This window comes from Phalangium opilio, unplaced genomic scaffold (genome assembly GCF_054372755.1).
Source record: "Phalangium opilio isolate 3A_F unplaced genomic scaffold, DU_Popi_V2 ptg000105l_1, whole genome shotgun sequence".
In the NCBI taxonomy this organism is placed as follows: domain Eukaryota; kingdom Metazoa; phylum Arthropoda; class Arachnida; order Opiliones; family Phalangiidae; genus Phalangium; species Phalangium opilio.
Window position 1 is genome coordinate 9144743 of NW_028324207.1, and position 18374 is coordinate 9163116.

The window sequence follows — 18374 nt, forward strand, 5'->3', positions numbered from 1 at the left end:
GATAATGACAATAAAAGCTGGCGAAAATATTTATTGAATATTTGACTTAATTACTTGTGCGAGAGGTAAATACATAAGCCTGTTTGAGCAGACTCATAAACAGACGACCATGTAACTCAGGGTTGAAACAGGGTGGGAAATAAGGATATTTTTAAAACTGGACATTGGGCCAGCGACCCCCTGGTCTAGAATAAAAAAACTGGTCCATGACCATTGACCAAGGCGCGTCGTCTGCTAAACTAAAGAAGTGGATAATTAAATAGTTGAGATAATGTCTGGACTCTGGTTACCCTTGAATTTTCTTAGTGGTCCCGTGGACCACTGACTCCCCTCCAATTTAATTTTTAAACTGGTCCAGGCAATTTTTAAACTGGTCATTTGCCCTGCGCCACCGCCTTATTTCCCACGCTGGTTAGAAAACCATGCATTATCTTCTACTCCTCTTACCAAATTCTCTATGAGTAGTAAGACTTGATTTGCGCAAATAGGCCGGGACCACCATGCACCATGCAGCCATTGTTTCCAAGATAGGAGGATTTGAAACCTGACTAATGTATTCTGGTTAAGAATTCGAACGATAAATTTACGATGCAACTCGCGCCAGATCGTGAGAGGGAGGACCCTGCACAGATTTTTCGATCATCGTCTGCTTATTTATGGAAAATATGAATTGAAGACAAAGACTAAGTTATTAATGTAGTTTAGTCGAGAATCCTGTAAACCAAAATTCTGCGCGACAAGGTTTGAGGGAATACGTAGATACATTACGACACTCCTACAAGGTGTCCGCCGGTGGTGACTTGACCCCATTACCCAGCCGTCACCACGCAAGTAAACCTCATTTATTTCCATGATTAGTCACATTTTAATGCACGCTGAAAAAACACGTTATGGAATACCACGCATGCACCAATGTGCGCTAACACGACAAGTCCGTGGAAATTTGTACAACTATTATCTAGACATAGTATACTCCTTAAAAATGACTGTACCATTTCTTTCCTCACAAGTAGAGCTGCTAAGTTTGACAATATCGGTGTTTCCAGAAATTTACTTTAAGTTGAGTTTCAAATCTTAATTTCCATGTCAATTATTATCACTTTCAATTTTGCATTTCAGCTTTTGAACAATTATGTCGAATTTTTGTCTGTGCCCTATACGCCTAAATGTGGTGTTGAAAATATTACTTTGTATAGACTACACTATTAGAAACAGTGAGCTAATAATGACCTAAAACTACCACGGGTCACATAAACATTTTTCGGTTACATATTATGTAATAACATTAGTTATTATTTTAACTCGACATTTAAAAGCTTATCTGAAAATTTTAGCATACGGCATTTGGGAAACTCTGTACGAATATTTACTTGCGCATTGAGTAAATGAAAATTCCTTTTGAAATCATTGATTAGCCTAGAGGATTCCGTGATGACTAAAGCACCGTGTAGAATACTTTGGGACCAGCGGGGTTAAAAGAGGGAAGGGGTTGATAATTAGGCTTATTCATTTTGAGAAATTCCATTGACGAGTCACTAAAAAGAATCATCCGGGCTTTGAAAGTTTGAACTGTTCTCTGGCGGCGCGTACTGATCCCGCGAGGGTTGATGGGAGAACCCTTTGGCACTCGAGTGAGCGAGAAATATTTTTCCAAGAGAGAAAATGTAACATGATGACGAATAGATTCCATTTAGGCAACGAAACTCGTCAAACTACATCAGTCCCCGTGTCCCTAACTCTTTCTGACACGGCGGAAAGGGAGAATCAATCCCTTACCCTTTCAAAGGAGAATTGTCATCCAAAATGAATACATTAGCTAAGCTGGCGCTGTTGCTCTGGTGTTTTGAGGCCCAAGAACTCCCGGTTCTTGGGCCACAAAACATTCTATGATTGAAGACTTTAAACCCTAACGTTTTTTCCCTTAATTATTGGTTAATGATAAGGCGAAAATGATACTGGTCTAGAATAGGGGTTCACCTCCGTTTAAACCATGAGAAGATTTCAACCACTAAACTACTTCTAAAACCTTCACAATTTTTGACGCCACTCTAGCAGTTCGGTTAATTTCGGAAATGAACGAATTGTGACTATACATACGGTATTAAACAAACACACTAAAAAGCAATCAAATATAAATAACGTATACTAAACATTCGTCTCTGCGATTCGTGCAGGTTCAAAGAATAACATTTTAGCGATGATCACAATTCCTTGACGACAGTTCTTCTTTAACTCTTTAAAAAAGTGGTTCTCTTATTCTCTACTCCCGATTAAGTCAAAAACGTCTTAAGTCAGTTTTATCGAACCAATTGACTCGAATAATGAAAGTAAGATCACGTAACTTAGCAGGAAGTTACGGTTAAGCACTGACTTAACCATTTTTATTTGGTTATCATATAGTAAAGTTGAATATTAGTTGGAAATTCTCTTCCCAATTAAAAAATTTAACCTGTCTAAGTAATCGCAACTTGTTTACGATATTCAGGGCACTTAGTTAATATTACTTTCTTTCCTATGAGTTTTAACAAGTCGTACATGATTATCCATCTCAACTTGAGGATTTTACCAAGAAATTAAAAAGTCAAATATTAAAATGTGACTTAAGATATTTTTGCACGTGAATTGCTCTTGGTCCTTTGGTACTCTCGCTATTCATCGGTTGACCGAATGCTTTAATTAGAGAGGTTCTTTGACGCGCGCATTTGCTTTAGCGCGAGGCCTCATCGGGATCTCGCGGGGACCGCTTGTAACCCTTTTGCCTTAGCACGTGATGTCATCCCATTCCGAAATTCTCTAGGCGACTCCTGACTCAAAAAATCCATCGAACTGGATGAGAGTGGCGCTAATGAACTGAAAGCAGTTCGGATGAATAAAAACTCTCTTTCGACATTTAGCCCTTTTTACCAGCACTCCTTTCGGTTCCACCCTTTAACGTAATTAATAGGATTAAGGTTTTACTCGCTACCCTTTACACTCTATAAACTGTTCCATCGACGTCATATTACTTTTTTTGATCTCGTGCTAACTTTTTAGTCTTTTTCTAGGGAAGAACGTTTTAAGTATTATTGTGACTGGTTGTGTCGACTGGCAGGTTGGTTTATTTACACCTCTTATGAGCAATTGTGACCTGAAATATTTACATGAACTGTTAAATTTTGCGTAAACATAATTCACATTAAATTACAAAATATGTGTAGACCACGTGGTAGTTTTAAGTCATTATTGACCTGCAAATAATTTGGGCTCATTTAGGAGTCTAGTCTAGTGACCTTGTTTAATACAGCGCATATAAAGTAATATTTTCACCAAAAATTATATTCAAGCCAAATATACCATAGAAATTCTTCAAATTATTGTTATCTGAATTCAAAATTACAACAATTTATGTGAACATTAATGTCATACATTTTTGTAATTGAGCGAATGATGTGTTGCAACTTCGATAACTTTGCAAAACCGTGAAAAAGTGTTGGTAGATTTATGAAGGTTGGGACACTTATGCCTTAAATTACCTTAACTTAATGAAAAAATAAGAATTACTTCTGTGATGGGGAGGATTCTGTAATATGTCTGGCTGAACTTGTTTTTAAAAATTTCGACCATTTTTTTTTATAAGATTTTTTTATGATACCGTGGGGTGAAAGTGCTATTATATCTGATATGAAGGGTTAATATTTTTGGTCCAATTTCCTCGCGCGAGTGGTGCACTGTCCGTGGGGATATAGCTGGCTTTAAAGGGGTTAACTAGTCAAAATCATTCATTTCCTGATCTAATTGAGAGGATACACTTGTGTCAGAATTTAAAAATTTTTAATGCGTCGACGAATCATAAAAATTAAAACTACAAACATGGTTTTTTTGGCTATGAGACTAACTATATTTATATATTTAAAATATTGATGTTTTTATGTAAGACTGCTTAATTCAAAAATGTTTTTAGAAAAAAATTACTTTATAGAACCTAATCCAGGACTAAGTGTTTAATTAGAAAAATAATTAATTAATTACATACCTTTAAGAGGGAATTAAGATTAAAACTAAGCGAAATAAGACACTAAAAGCATTTTTAAAGCAAGCGCGTGTGTTAATAGTCCACAGACACAAGTTAATTTGTACGAGCAACAGTTGCAGATAAATTCGGACCTATAATGAACTAAAGTAAACTTTATTGACTTAGGAATATCAAAACTAACAAACGTTTAAGAATTATCATCAAAATGCCCTTTTCAAAATCAAAAGTAAAACAGAGACTGACTGGTTTCTAACTATTTTTTTATATAACAACCTCCAGTATGTGGATCATACAAAGACGTTTTATGTGGATTCAATCCAAAGGACTTTGGTCGACTGGTAACTTCGAAGCCCTATCTTATGTCTTTGTATCCACATACCGGATGTTCTGTGTTAAATCTCTATCAGGCAGACGTTGCTGCGGCCCTCTTTTGAAAAAAAAACCAAGTCTACTATGCAAGATCAATAATGAGTCTTCGATCTTTTAACTAAATACACAGAACTATAAAGTGAAAAGGATTTACTACATCATAAAGTTAAAAATGGTGAAAATATAACATATGTAACTTTTATAGCTCATTCTTCTAAAATTGTAGGACTTTATAGGAATTAGAGGGCCTCTGGGGTTTCTTCTGACTACCCAGGACGCATCGAGATCGGAGCTATAATTCTTTATGAAAACAAAAAAAGAGTTAATTTTCCGCGTCATGGCAAATAAATGAGTGTTGGCAAACACGGTTCTTCGAGTGTCGAACGTACACAGAGCAGCGCCTGTTAAAATATCGATATGGTTGGCGAACATCGTACCACTGTTGTTACTCCAACTTACGTTTACAAAGGGGTGCAAATAGGGATCGGGGAGCTCGAGGAAACAAAGGGGAAGTGTCGCAGGAACTTTGTAACGTTGAGAGAGTCAGGGTTGCTTTCATTTCAGACCATTGCCAGACCTTACGCCAGTCTTTGGCGCTAGAGCTCGGACGGGTGTTACCCATCCATCCATCGCTTCACGAATGTGTCATCACACTTTCAAAGGGTGAAAGTTGTAGAAAAAGTTGTGGATAACCAGAGAAAATTAGGAAAAAGTTGTGGAAGCTCTTTAATGGGTACTCGCCTATTTTATCAAAATTAATTTAATGTGTTAATCTTTCACGTCGCTTGGGCTATTAATAACCCTTTTTTAACTCCAATTCTTTAAGTCTTTATTAATGATCGTTCCATCTTGGAGAAATGTTGGATGGCAGATAACGTTACCCTGCATCGAGGCAGGTAAAAAAGCACAGGGCACAGGACATTGTCTAGTAAAATTTTAAAATGTCAAATATTTTTTCGAATGAAAATGCTTGATTGAAAACGTAGGTGTATTTCAAAAAGTGTTCGGGATCTTTAATAGGCAATTTTAAAAATGACGTTTCACAGATGCGCGCGCACAAAATAGGGAGGGAAAAATGCCTTCCATCTCTGCTTTTTTTCCCCGCTACATATTTTGTATAGTGGACTTTTTGAAAAGGCCTATTGGTCGTTCTTAACAGGCTTAGTAGTTGGGTTCGCGGGCCCACCTTCAGCAACTCAACAACCCCTCCCCCTGTGTTACTGATATCAGCCTTGGTGCAGTATACTCAAAAATCCAACGAGTTGTGATTGTGCATAAAAATCAATCAAACACACAAACAAAGAAACTATTTTTTCCAAGTATACATGCACGAAACATCTAATAAAAACAAATATTAAATATTAATGTGAAATGAGTATTCATTCTCAAATTTCTCTGCACACCGATATCCAAAAACGGATTCCTCGAAAAGCTTCGAGAGTATCTAATTACTCTCAAATTACGCTTGCAAACGTAAGAGTAATTGGGAATGTTCATAAAGAGCTCTAAAAATACGGAGAATCGATTTTTCCTCTCCAAGCTGCTTTCTCTCTGCTTGCCAGTGGAACTACATTTTCCATCTAGCGTATATCTAGCAAAGCTCCAGTGATTAATCTGATTTAAGCATTTTCAAATATTTTACGTAAAATTAAAATATAATACCTTATTAAATAATTTTTAAATCTGCTCAACTTTAAAAGCAATTAATTTTAATTTCAAAAGATACAGATGGCAAATCAAGCAAGTTGAAACGGCTTCAGAACTACATTCTCCATCTAGCGTTTACACAGCAACTCCAAAAATTAATCTGAATTAAAGATTTACTATTATTTTAAATAAAATTAAGATATAACATTCTATTAACTAATTTGAAAATTTACTCAACTGTGAAAGCAAATAATTATAATTAAAAAATATACAGATGTCAAAACAAACATGTGAAAGCGGCTTTCGTAAAATCGTTGTAACCATAGCAACGGTTTGTTTGGACTGTTATATTCGCTTCTGTACACAGTAAATGAAAGTCCACCAATATGAAAAACGAAACATGGAAAATTTTGAAAACGAAATGTGAATAACGCTACTAAAAGTGCCAGTTATATATTTGATTTATTGGTTTTCAATGCGCAATTTTATCATTTTAAGTCGTATGTTTAGCGTAATTGCAGAGATAACCTACTGAGGCTTTCAGTTAAATTTTAGTCAATTAAATCATGCTGGAATATCGTTGCCCGAAATGCAATCAAGTCTTTGTGACATTCAAGATACTTTGCCATCACGCGGAAAGTTGTCATTCAATCGGGTACCTTTATCGTGATAAACTTCAACCTGGTAACCTCGAAAAACGCGCGTCTTTCAACACTGGCGTTAGTTTTCTATCGCAACATGTCCAACCAACGACATCAAGGGATACCTCACCGATATCGAAGAGAAATGTGTCAGCAGTTGAACCAGGGTTACCCACGTGGACACCAAAACGTAACCCTAGCACGAGACTCATATCGGAGATAAACGAGTCCTTTAAAAGAGTCGGTCATTTACGAAATAAGGCTCAAGTCACTTTTCAAGGGTACTCGGAGTCCCTGTCAGAGGATGTGCCAAAAAATTACAACTTTTCATCGTTACCAAATGTTGACGTTGATTTAAGTAAATCTTTCAAAGATTTAAATGGCGGTGATGGTACTCTCTCATTCTCAGAGTCAACATTTCCCAAAGTTCTATCCACCGATACCTTGTCCCAATGGGAAGAAGAACCCATTGAAGTTAAGCCTCACTCAAGTCGTCAAAGGTTTAACAATCCAGATGAGGTCTTTCAGTTAGTTTTTTATTATTTGAACGCCATTACACTTTGGAAAGTTAGGTCAGTTTGTAGGTCATGGAGAGACATGGTTCAAATGCCAAATTATTGGATCAAATTGCGATTAACTAACTGTTTAATAGTGCCAAAGGTTTGTGTACTTAAACATTTCTTTTGTATATTTCATTGAAAACTCTGCCCTCTAGTTTAAAAACCCTGAAGATTGAAAGTTATAGGCCCGTGATAACAATGAGAGCAGAGTTTTGTTTGAATTAAAGGAACATGACATTTGATTAAATTCGAAATTTCAGTTTTTAGAGAATATTTCTGACTATTGTCAAAACCTTACTTCCATAACTTTCGAAGATGTCGATTTAAAACGCCCACTTCAAGAAAAGTCAGTCTTTCATCCTTTTAAAAACCAAGGCTTTTTTTTATCGAAAGCATACTTGATAATAAATAGTTAAAAAATAACCCTTTAAATATAAAAAATAAAACAAATTTGGGTAGGGTATTAATATTTTACGCTGGATGCAGGAAATGGGAAACTTTAGAATATTTTAAGATGGGTCTTCAAAGATTCAAGTCAATTGAATCCATAAGCGTAGGTTTTCTGGTTCACTCGAAGCTTGTTAACTAAGTTTTCTTTTGCGGTTTTATCCAGTTTTACCTTTCTATCTAACTTGCTGAGGAAAATGGTATTAGCAGAAGTGAGATGAGACCAGAAGTACTGAGCTAACCAAATTCTTCACTCGGCGAAAGTGAATATTCTTGATAACACAAGAACGGTTGGCCCTCTAATAGCGGTTTCAGAATTTTCCCTCCAAAACGTGAGACGCTCGTGGCGGTAGACGGCCGAACTAGATTCAAGGAGCCGAGTCCGTGTTCGGCCGCTTTAGGTGGAGGGGAAGGGGGTAGGAAATATTTTTGGAACTCGACCAATTTTTCTCTCTAGTGTAGGCACGATGGAAGCGGCATAAAATCTGCTCTTTGTTCACTAGTGCCAGGATCTACTACCAATGCTAGAGCCCTTCACTTCTAGTCTCATCTCACTTCTGGTATTAGTTAGTATAGTACGTTGTCGGTTAGCTGTGGCAAATAGGACTAGCTAACACCCTTCTATGCACTGTAAAGAAACGCTACACTGGAAATAAGGCAAGGCTTAGAGTGGATGTCCATTCCTAGTTAGCTGCTTAATATTTTACAATTGATGTATAATAAACCTTGTAACAAGGGCAAACGTTACCGTGTCAAATTTCCTATGGAAAAAATGGGTGTTTATCAAGTTTGCTTGTCCATTAATATATCAACTGTGATTAATGTTAAATATTTCAAAATAGAGGCGCTTTGGAGAAACCTTTACAATCGATTTTAATGAAATCCCGACAAAATATAACTTCCATTTCTATAATCAATTGCGGAAGTAATCTAACTGAGAGGTATTTTCCCAATCCTATAAGTAATTATTTAAACCATTTATAAGTCTCCAACGATCACAGGTGCTAACATCCAGAGAATTTTAGTAAAACTACAACAGTGATGTGTCAAATTAAGACTAAGAAAATATATTTGTAGGTCAGATATATGTACTATTTAGCTTTAAAAACTTCCCTAGTCCCAGTTGGTGATGGTTGTGTTGACGATAACAAGGCGATAAATGTTTCAAAAATGACTTCGAAACCTATATTACTCTGATACACGTGCCAGACCATAAAAGAAACAGATATAATTCAATCCAGTTCGATTTAATTATGCTTCAAATTTATGATACGCGTTACGCTCTAGAGAATCTATAGTATCAGAAGTAAGATGAGACTAGAAGTACTGAGCTTACCAAATTCTTCACTCAGCGATAGTGAATATTCTTGATAAGACACTAACGGTTGGCCCTCTGGTAGCGGTTTCGGAATTTTCTTTCCGAAACGTGAGACGCTCTCGGGTGGTGGTAGATGGGGGCCGAACTAGATTCAAGGAGCCGCCTCCGTGTTCCGCGGCTTTAGGTTCAGGGGAAAGGAGTAGGAAATGTTTTTGGAACTCGACCAATTATTTTCCCTCTAGTGTAGGCGCAATGGAAGCGGCATAAAATCCTCGAATTTGTTCACTAGTGCCAGGATCTACTACCAATGCTAGAGCTCTTTACTTCTAGTCTCATCTTACTTCTGGTTTTCTTTTGGGATGAAGGGAAATTCTCCGTATTAGATCAGTTGTTTTAAACTTTTAATGTAGTGCCTTGCAACGATATGCGATGTTAGAGACTTATAGATATGGTAAAACACTTATTTTGGTATAGATCATAAGAGTATCATTTGTATTTAGAACACTATGGCTGGTTAGTTGCCACTGTCCGTACTTGCAGGAATTAGCCTATATTAGCGCCACCAATCCCGCTAATTCCGAATCCATTTGGAGTTTGGGCGCCGGTTGTCGCAACTTGCGTACTCTCATAATCCCACCAGTATATCCTAGGTATATCAACTTGAGCACGCCTTCTATACATTAAGTTACCTTACAAACAGCGCAAGTATCTTCTTAAATCTAGTCAACATCCCGAAAGGTTTTCAGACCGATGCCTATCGACGATTGGAAAATCTTGGACCGATTTGAAAATTTTATGCATCGGTGGAACGAGCGTTACTTTGAAAGGTCTTCTAGCAATAGGCGAGTATTATTCCTTATTATAGTAGCCTATGAAGGAACCGTGAAACACAAAATATCTGCGAAAATGATTCGACAATAATTTTGATGATTTTACTTAGTTTTTTTACATAAATGAGAAGTGGGGTTATTATCACCTCAAGATATGTTTTAAAGCAGTCTTATGAGGTCTCCAAAAATGCATGAAGCAATTTCGCGTGTGTGTAATTTCATCCAACTATTTTGTCAAGTATAATCTGTTCATTTCCATTTAACTTAACCCAAACATAAAAATCCAGACTTGGTTAATGAAGAAAATTACTTTGTTTCATCATTATGTAATTGCTCGATTTCTGTGCAAAATATTCCTTAGCATTTCATATCTTTCGATATAGGATCAGTTAGAATATAACCCATCAGAAGTATTTTACCCAAACCTTTTAATATATCAAGCAGTTATAAAATTTCAAAGTTGGTCATGAAAAATCCGAGAGTTATGACATCCCATGATCTCAAAGATGGTCAATGATCTGGTTAATACACTCAATCACTGATTAAAATCAACCGAAATTGTTGACATCACCCTTCGAGAAAGTATAACTTAGATTATCAAACCCCAAACCGTTGTATCCAAACCTTATAATATCCCATGAACAAAGTTAGTCATTAAAAACATTGATTGAAGCTTATTCCCTCATCCCTGTGTAAAATGAGAAATGGCTTTCAACAAACTTAGGCATGGAACAAGTTGAACAATCATTTTTGAAGCCTTTTACAACGCAGCCTCTCTAATATCCTAAACTTGGTCTTTGGGAAAAAATGTCTTTAAATTATATTTAACCCTTTGTAAAATGAAAGAAACTTTGAAAAACATTAAATCAAACCTGTATCCTTTAACATCATAAAAGGTAAACCAAATTTTTTCTAAAATAATTCCTTTCGTAACGTTTCACGATTCCTTTATGGGAAAAGCTCTGAATTTAATGGCCTTCGTTTCCCGAGTCTGAAACCCAAGTGACGTCATTCCTCTTTCAATGTCTTTGCTTTATTTCATCTCATCTGGGAATCAATTGGGGTTTAACAGCGCAGCGATGCGAAACGTTGGAAATCTTGGAATTGGACCACATGGGCGAATTGGAAGAGTCAGCCATTCCTCCGCTTTGTCGAGCCGGCCTGGCTAACCTACGAGCAGTATATTTTACGCACACTCCCGTATCGCCACAGGCCATACTACAATTGAAATGCGAGTCCAATAAACGAATTCCTCTAAAAGAAAACCTTTGCTCAAAAGAGTGACGACCATTAAAACCAATAGACAAAAATAGGACACAAGGACACCTTTAACTCAACATAAATTATTTTAGCATTTTGAAACTGAAATATTGGAAAATAATTCTAGTGTAGTAGGTGAAGTAATAGGTTGTTAGGACCAATAGTGTTTTCAGTTTATTTACATTAATGACGTCATAACAGAGCCGTAACTAAATGTTAACCAATAGGGAGCTAACGTCACACCCTTCTATCTCTTACTGGAGTTTCATCCCCCTAAAGGTTGGAAACTCTATTGGGGCTGCGTGACGTCAGACTATCTCTCCCTCAAGTCAGTTGATAGGCCCCTATTAGAACTATACAGACCAATATCCGTGCAATGCACGTACAAATGAAGGGTCTTCTATAGAGCATTTCGATGTAATAAGAATTAAGTAGGAAAGACAGGGGTAAAGCTTTGCCTAACATTTCTCTCGTTGGCGCTTGCGCTCTAGGATATTTGTATCATGAGATTGGGCAGAGACAGCAGTGGTTCTACCCCCTTGTATGTTCCGGTATTGAGGCTTGAACTAGTTTCCCTTGCAAAATATAAGCCTAGTATTTACAACAATTTGCCTCTCTCGAGATCAGACAAATCGAAAGTTATTCTTAAAATAGTAAATTTAATTCATATTTATTTCAGTTTTTCCCATAAAATTTCGTTAGTTTAATTTTAACATTGAACTAAAAATGAAAATAGATACATCTTTCGTCTCCATGTTTTGTCCCTATGAACTGCTTTTGTCTAATGTAAGAATATAAAATAGGTATTTTACCTTTGGTCTTTGAATAGTGTATTTTAACTTGCAGGCCTATGCTAAGCGGTTGGAACACTTCTACATGAGCAATTGTTATCTTTTCGTACGGAAAACAAATGTCGACCCTATAAACCATATTATTTATATTATATGATTTTATATATTATTTTTCAGATTTTTGTAAGCTGTTAAGAAAAATTAAGGTAGTCCTCGCTCCAGACGACTTTTTTGTGGAACCAAATTTTCCCGAAAATAAAATTGAATATGAAAAGAAAATCTTAAGTTTACAGGTATTAGTCATCAAAATTTTGTTTCGAAGGGAGAATGAAGGATTACTAAAAGAGTGCTTGGTCATGTGACAATTATCTATTTTTTTCATATACCCTGGGTTGTAGTTCCTGCATAATTTTTAATCATATTTGCTTTGATTAAAAACATTCCACTCCCTGCCTAATACTCCTTGATATTGCGCGAGTTTCTCTAAAATTTAACCATCTTCAAGACCTTTATCAAAATATCTCCAATCGCATTTTGAGTAATTTATCATTACCCCTTTGAAAATTACATCTAATCCTAAGCACTTATAAGTAACTGTCTAATATTAAACTTTATCTCATATAGAATTTAAGCCATCATTGCGGCTTAGACACAATTCTAAGCATCGTGGACCTGAATCAAATTTGAAATTCTGCCAAATTTTAATAAAACGATCAGAAATAATGTTAACCTAATAAAATTTTAGGCGATTATGTAATATAATTCACAAAATTGATACATTTATAAAAAAATTAAATAATAACCAAGTTAAACCAACGTAATAGGGCTTTAATAAGAAAGACCGGAGCGAAGGGGTAAATACTCTGTGAAAACGTTGCCCGTACTTATGAAATATATTTTGTAAAACTTAAATTGAGTGTGAGAAAACCAGGCTGAGTTTTTAGCATTTAAACAAAGTAATGTTGATCCCTATCAATCTTGGATTGCTGAAAATTATAGCTTGATCATTTGGTTGTAGATTTTATTGAATTTTACACTTTAAGAAGATCAAGGAAGAAATCGATTTTTTTCATTCTTTTTCTCTATTTAAATTGCAAACATTTCCTAAAACTGGCGCTAATTAACACGCAATGCTTAATTTCAGAGAAAGGAAAGTAGTTTTGATTAAAACTTGAATATTTTAGTTCTTTATCGAGAAGACAGATGGATGTATCTGGGTGGTTCACATACAAAAGAGTATTGATTTTATTTGCGCTTGAGAAATAATTTTTCTAGGGATGAAGTACGTTCAGAAGTTAATGACTCTCACGGAAGTTCACATTAGGAGCCTCTTCAGCTCGGCGATTGCGATGATTTTTTCTATTTGTACGACAGCAGCGCGTGATACTGAATTTTTGAACCCTCTTCGTCAAAAATATCCAATAAATGAAATAAAATTCAACTGGATAAAAATGGCGTCGTTTTTTTGTGAGAGAAACGAAGCTTGCAAGAGAGTGTGTAGGGTCAAAATATCCGTTTTGAGCGAATTTTAATTGTATATATCAAAAGTTTATACGTTCCATATGTATGACCTATAATTCGTAATTCATTGAGAGCTAGTTCGAGAACGACGCGAGAATTGACTACTCTCGGTTTTCCAGTCCATCTTCTTATTTAGTTTGTACTAAGCAAATTGACAGTGCCTCACCAGGCGTCGCTTTACGAGAATCTATGACGTTTCACCTACATCACCTAGTGAGAGGCTCTCAGTAACCAGTGACAAGCTTATGAAACATATCTTTTGAATGAAGTTACGATATAATTATGGTGACCTACCCTTTGAAAATATGCTACCCCGTATAAAAACACCACTCCTCGACTTTTGCAGAAGAAACTGTTTTACCTCCATTTGTACTAAAATACTGTGCTTTTGGAAACTTTTCATAACCAACGCCAGTCACAGTACCTCCAAGGCTATATAATGAACTCCTGGTAAAAGGATTTCTAATTTAGGTTACAGTAAGGGCAGATCCTATGAAAAACATTAACATGTACAAAAATGGGCCAAGCCTCGTGTCGTGCCCTTTCCGCCGTAAAACGTTCTGAGATCCCATGTAGAGCCAAGTCTGCCTTTTTGTTCTTATTCAATCGCCAATTGAACAATTATGTTATAAATTAAGTCCTTTTCCTAATTAATAACCAATATTCTTTGACTCTATCATTATTATACATCTTTGTTCGTATCAAAAATATCGTGACTTGGCAATCGCAAGTAAGTAATATTAAAAGGGAGTCGAGGGGATATTCAATAAATCGTCGCCGATTTTAAAATAATTGGAGGGATGTTCACTAAATCGTTTATGGTCGAGTGGATATGTACAAGTTTATAAGATGAGTCATGCATAATACTATGTACAAGTTTATAAGGCGAGTTATGCATAACCCTACATATACACGTTTATAAGGTAATTACATGCGATTGCCAAGTCACGATATTTTTGATACGATCAAAGATGTATAATAATGATAGAGTCAAAGAATATTGGTTATTAATTAGGAAAAGGACTTAATTTATAACATAATTGTTCAATTGGCGATTGAATAAGAACAAAAAGGCAGACTTGGCTCTACATGGGATCTCAGAACGTTTTACGGCGGAAAGGGCACGCCGCACGAGGCAAGGCTTGGCCCATTTTTGCACATGTTAATGTTTTTCATAGGATCTCACTTCTTTTTGTAGACCCTCTCGTTGTACTTCGGTAGTTATATTAAAACAAGACCCTCTCGTTGTACTTCGTTTGCCAATATAATTGCTAACGCTTACCCATATTTACGCTGAATTACCCCTTTCGACCCCTAGAGATTATACAAAAAAGATAGTACGCTATATCCTAATATAAGAATGTAGCATCAGTTACGACCTTTACGTCCTTTCAACAAGAACACACACTATTTCTGTTGAAAAGACGACAGCGCCATCTAGTTTTAAAATAAAGAACTAAAGAACAATTTTATAAAAATTTCGGGATGTTTTAATTTTTCTGTGCTTTATAAAATAAATGAAAACTAAATCCGGAATTTTAAGTTTCTATCTCCCCTAGAAGTACCTTAGAATTTTGATGATCGGTGAGTGAGTGAGTGAGTGACAAAATAAGGTAGATTTCACCTTCGATATTTCGAAAAGTATATAGGGTAGGAGCTTGAAATTTGGAAACTATTGCTAGGAATGACAGTCCTCGCGGCTAGCAAAATTTCAGACTTTTACCTATACCCATCACGAAGTTACAGTGGTCTTAAAAGTGCCGTGAGTTGCTTCGAGAAAAGGATGTCAGTGCTCGATAGGGCCGTGCAGACTATTCGTTACTATTTGGTCGGACCAAATAATTTGGTCAAAATTGACGTTTACTATTCGCACCGACGAATCGAATAATGGTTTTCAGAATTCTAGAATACCAAATAATGAGCCTCGAAAAACCGACTATTCTATAGCGGATAAAACAATGTGAAAGTGAATGTTTTTAACAGTCTATTGACCAAATTATTTGGTATTCGCAACCAGTTTTCGAATTTTTCTGTTGATTTTGTGAATTTGAGGACGCTGTCATAGAGATAGGAACATAAATGTTATGCTCCTATCCCTATGGGCGCTGTGATAGTGTCCGCTGGACCGTGGCCTCATAGATGACGCGACCTGGCAGACACAGCCTTAAAATTCTGACGTGGCTACTGGCTGTTAAGTATTACTCGCGTTCACCGAGTCGCGTGATCTAGGAGGCTATTGCTAGAATCAGCCACTCAGTCTTTAGAAGTTCATAGACAAGGATAAACCATTAAATGTTTTAAATGGTAATGGTTATTATCAACTTCTCGCTACGAAGCTAACTATATTTAACTTCCTAATAATATGTCACTACAGTATAACTATTAAAAAAAATAGTATCATGGACATTGAAGAGGTCATACATTGCAAAGCGAGTAGGGATATATTGACAGCTAACCTAATTTTGATTAAAATAAAACCTTTGATTCGTTCAAAAATAAGTTTTCAGCCGTTCAAAAGTACCTTTCCGTGTCCCATTATTTATAAATTTGAAATTTGGTAGAATAGCTTTATAGAAATTTAAATTTGGTCGAATTTTTGAACTTCACACTATTTGGTCAAATTATTTGGTCATTTTCCTATTCCGAGCCGAGAGATGGCTCCCAAAAACACTGCTATTTGGTATTCGACGAATACCTTAAAAAGTACTATTCGCACAGCCCTAGTGCTCGACTTGGCGGGGAGCACTGCCGTGCTCCCAGATTAGGTTAAATTGGGTTACATTTAGTTAAAGTTAAGCTCCTCTAATTCACCGTTGAAGATTGTGACTGCCAAAAGCAATTTATTTTTTAATCACCTATTGAAAAATCATTTCTTGATTACAATCGTTCTATTATATATTTTATTGATTAAAATTGAAGTTTTGTTTCATCTTTTCACGATGATGCGAAAGAAAACAACGATTTTCGTTTATGACGTCACACCTCAATCAGTACAGTTTACAACATTGAGGGTTGCTGAAAAGAGAACGAGTTTGTTGTAAGGCCAGGAGATTTGAAGTTTGGGTGGTACTGTACTTTGGGCTCCACTAATCGATAGTTAATTGCGTTTTCGGTCGAGTGGACGCATCGACGTCGCTCCAAGATGACCCCGACGCCCTAATGAGAAGGCGGGAAACTTCGCCCATGGTACTAGATATTTTTCACACCTAAGACCATTAACAACCCCCGGGACTCGCAACGCAAGCTTTCTACTTTTCGTGGTTTTCTGTTACGCGCGATCCTAGCGACCCTTGCGGTATATTGAGGAAACTTTTACAAGGTACCGAATTTCCGGGTGTAACTCGTATGAGCAGTTCCCGGTAGAGCAGTTCTCGAAATAGCAGCCGCGATTCCAAAAAGACAGCGGTGTTCTTCAAAACTGCTGTTTTAGAAATAGCAGCTGCTGTTTTAGAAATAGCGGCCGCTGTTATAGAAATAGCGGCTGCTATTTTGGGAAATAGCAGTGTTTGTCTTAAGTTTCGAGTATTTCTTAACAATACAGTTATATTCGTTGTTTTCGAAAACTACCTTTTTCTGTGATCATTTAGTCAGTAATATGACCTACTATCGGATCGTGTTTTTAAAGTACACTTAAATATTACACTATTCTTCAGGCTGTATCAGTTTACAATTCTAATACCACAATAGAAAATATTTCAAGAAAGCTTATTTTATTTCGGAAGTAGATAATTGTAAAGAGTAATTTTTGGAAAAGGCATATTATTATTTGTGAAGTGAAATATGACAAACATCAATATTTTGGAAAAGGCGTAAAATTGTTACACCTTTTCCAAAATATTACCAACCTAAGTCTAACCAATCAAAACAAAACCCAACCGAACCCAACTTAACCCAACCGAACCCAACCTAACCTAACCTAACCTAACCTAACCTCACCTAACCTCACCTAACCTAACCAAACCTAACCAAACCTAACCAAACCTAACCTAACCAAACCTAACCAAACCTAACCAAACCAAACCTAACCTAACCTAACCTAACCAAACCTAACCTAACCTAACCTAACCTAACCTAACCTAACCTAGCCTAACCTAACCTAACCAAACAAAACCTAACCTAATCAACTCGAAGCTAACCATATCTGACCTAGTTCTATTTAAGTTCATATAACACAGCGTACACCATAAAAAAGAGCAGTCGTTTTTCGCATTCCTGTTTTTCTGCTCTTTAGAGAACTGCTGTAATGGTACGCCGCGTTTACGAGAACCGCTGTATCGGTAACTGTTGTAACGGGTAAACTGCCATTTCGGGAAACCGCTATTTAGGGAACTGCTGATATGAGGACCGCTATTATGGAATCCGCTCATACGGGAACCGCTCATCTGAGGGCTTCCCGAATTTCCAGTTTACAGGTTCCTCTTTGCAATTTAAAAATGGTGGATCATGTCGATGATGACGAGAATGAAAATGTTAAGAATGAAAATGTTAATGTGTACACATATTTTTTTAACTACCATATTGCAGATATCAAGCTAACTTAACGATATATTATTTTGCTATTATATCATAATTGTACATTAAACCGTTGCGGCCTCGCCTCTGAATTTAGAAGAAGACGATCGTATTTCTTTTTTTTACGCGAAATCCGGAACCGGAAGCTCTGTACACCCTATAAGTTTCTATCCGTTGCCGCTTGGTGGCAGCCTTCTCGCGAAAAGAGCCGTACCTCCTAGAGGCGAAAATGTCAATACGATTATCTTATTGCGTTGCGAGTCCCGGGGTTGTTAATGGTCTTTGCTGACACCCATACCAGTACGCATCCCCGCAATTTCTCTGGAAAGCACCCACCTATATTGAGACTCGTTAAACCTCATTTGCCTAAACGAGAGTTGCTAGACACCGCGTCTTTTGGAGAAGAAATATTACCACTGTATAATGTGCAATATTTCTCCTGAGAGAGCTATTTTTACCTGAGAAC

The 18374-nt window shown here is 36.5% G+C and overlaps 2 protein-coding genes across 2 annotated transcripts; both read left to right on the forward strand.

Moving 5' to 3' along the window:
* Nucleotides 1–6594: 6594 nt before the first annotated feature.
* On the forward strand, nt 6595–9876 carry LOC149629862 (uncharacterized). Its single transcript, XM_089851720.1, has 5 exons — nt 6595–7329; nt 7490–7575; nt 8519–8617; nt 9495–9644; nt 9718–9876. The coding sequence occupies exons 1-5, from the start codon at nt 6595–6597 to the stop codon at nt 9857–9859; spliced, it is 1212 nt and encodes a 403-aa protein (XP_089707846.1). The 3' UTR covers nt 9860–9876.
* Nucleotides 9877–10253: 377 nt separating this feature from the next.
* On the forward strand, nt 10254–12846 carry LOC149629863 (F-box only protein 41-like). Its single transcript, XM_089851764.1, has 3 exons — nt 10254–11055; nt 12053–12168; nt 12500–12846. The coding sequence occupies exons 1-3, from the start codon at nt 10938–10940 to the stop codon at nt 12560–12562; spliced, it is 297 nt and encodes a 98-aa protein (XP_089707890.1). The 5' UTR covers nt 10254–10937; the 3' UTR covers nt 12563–12846.
* Nucleotides 12847–18374: the final 5528 nt, after the last annotated feature.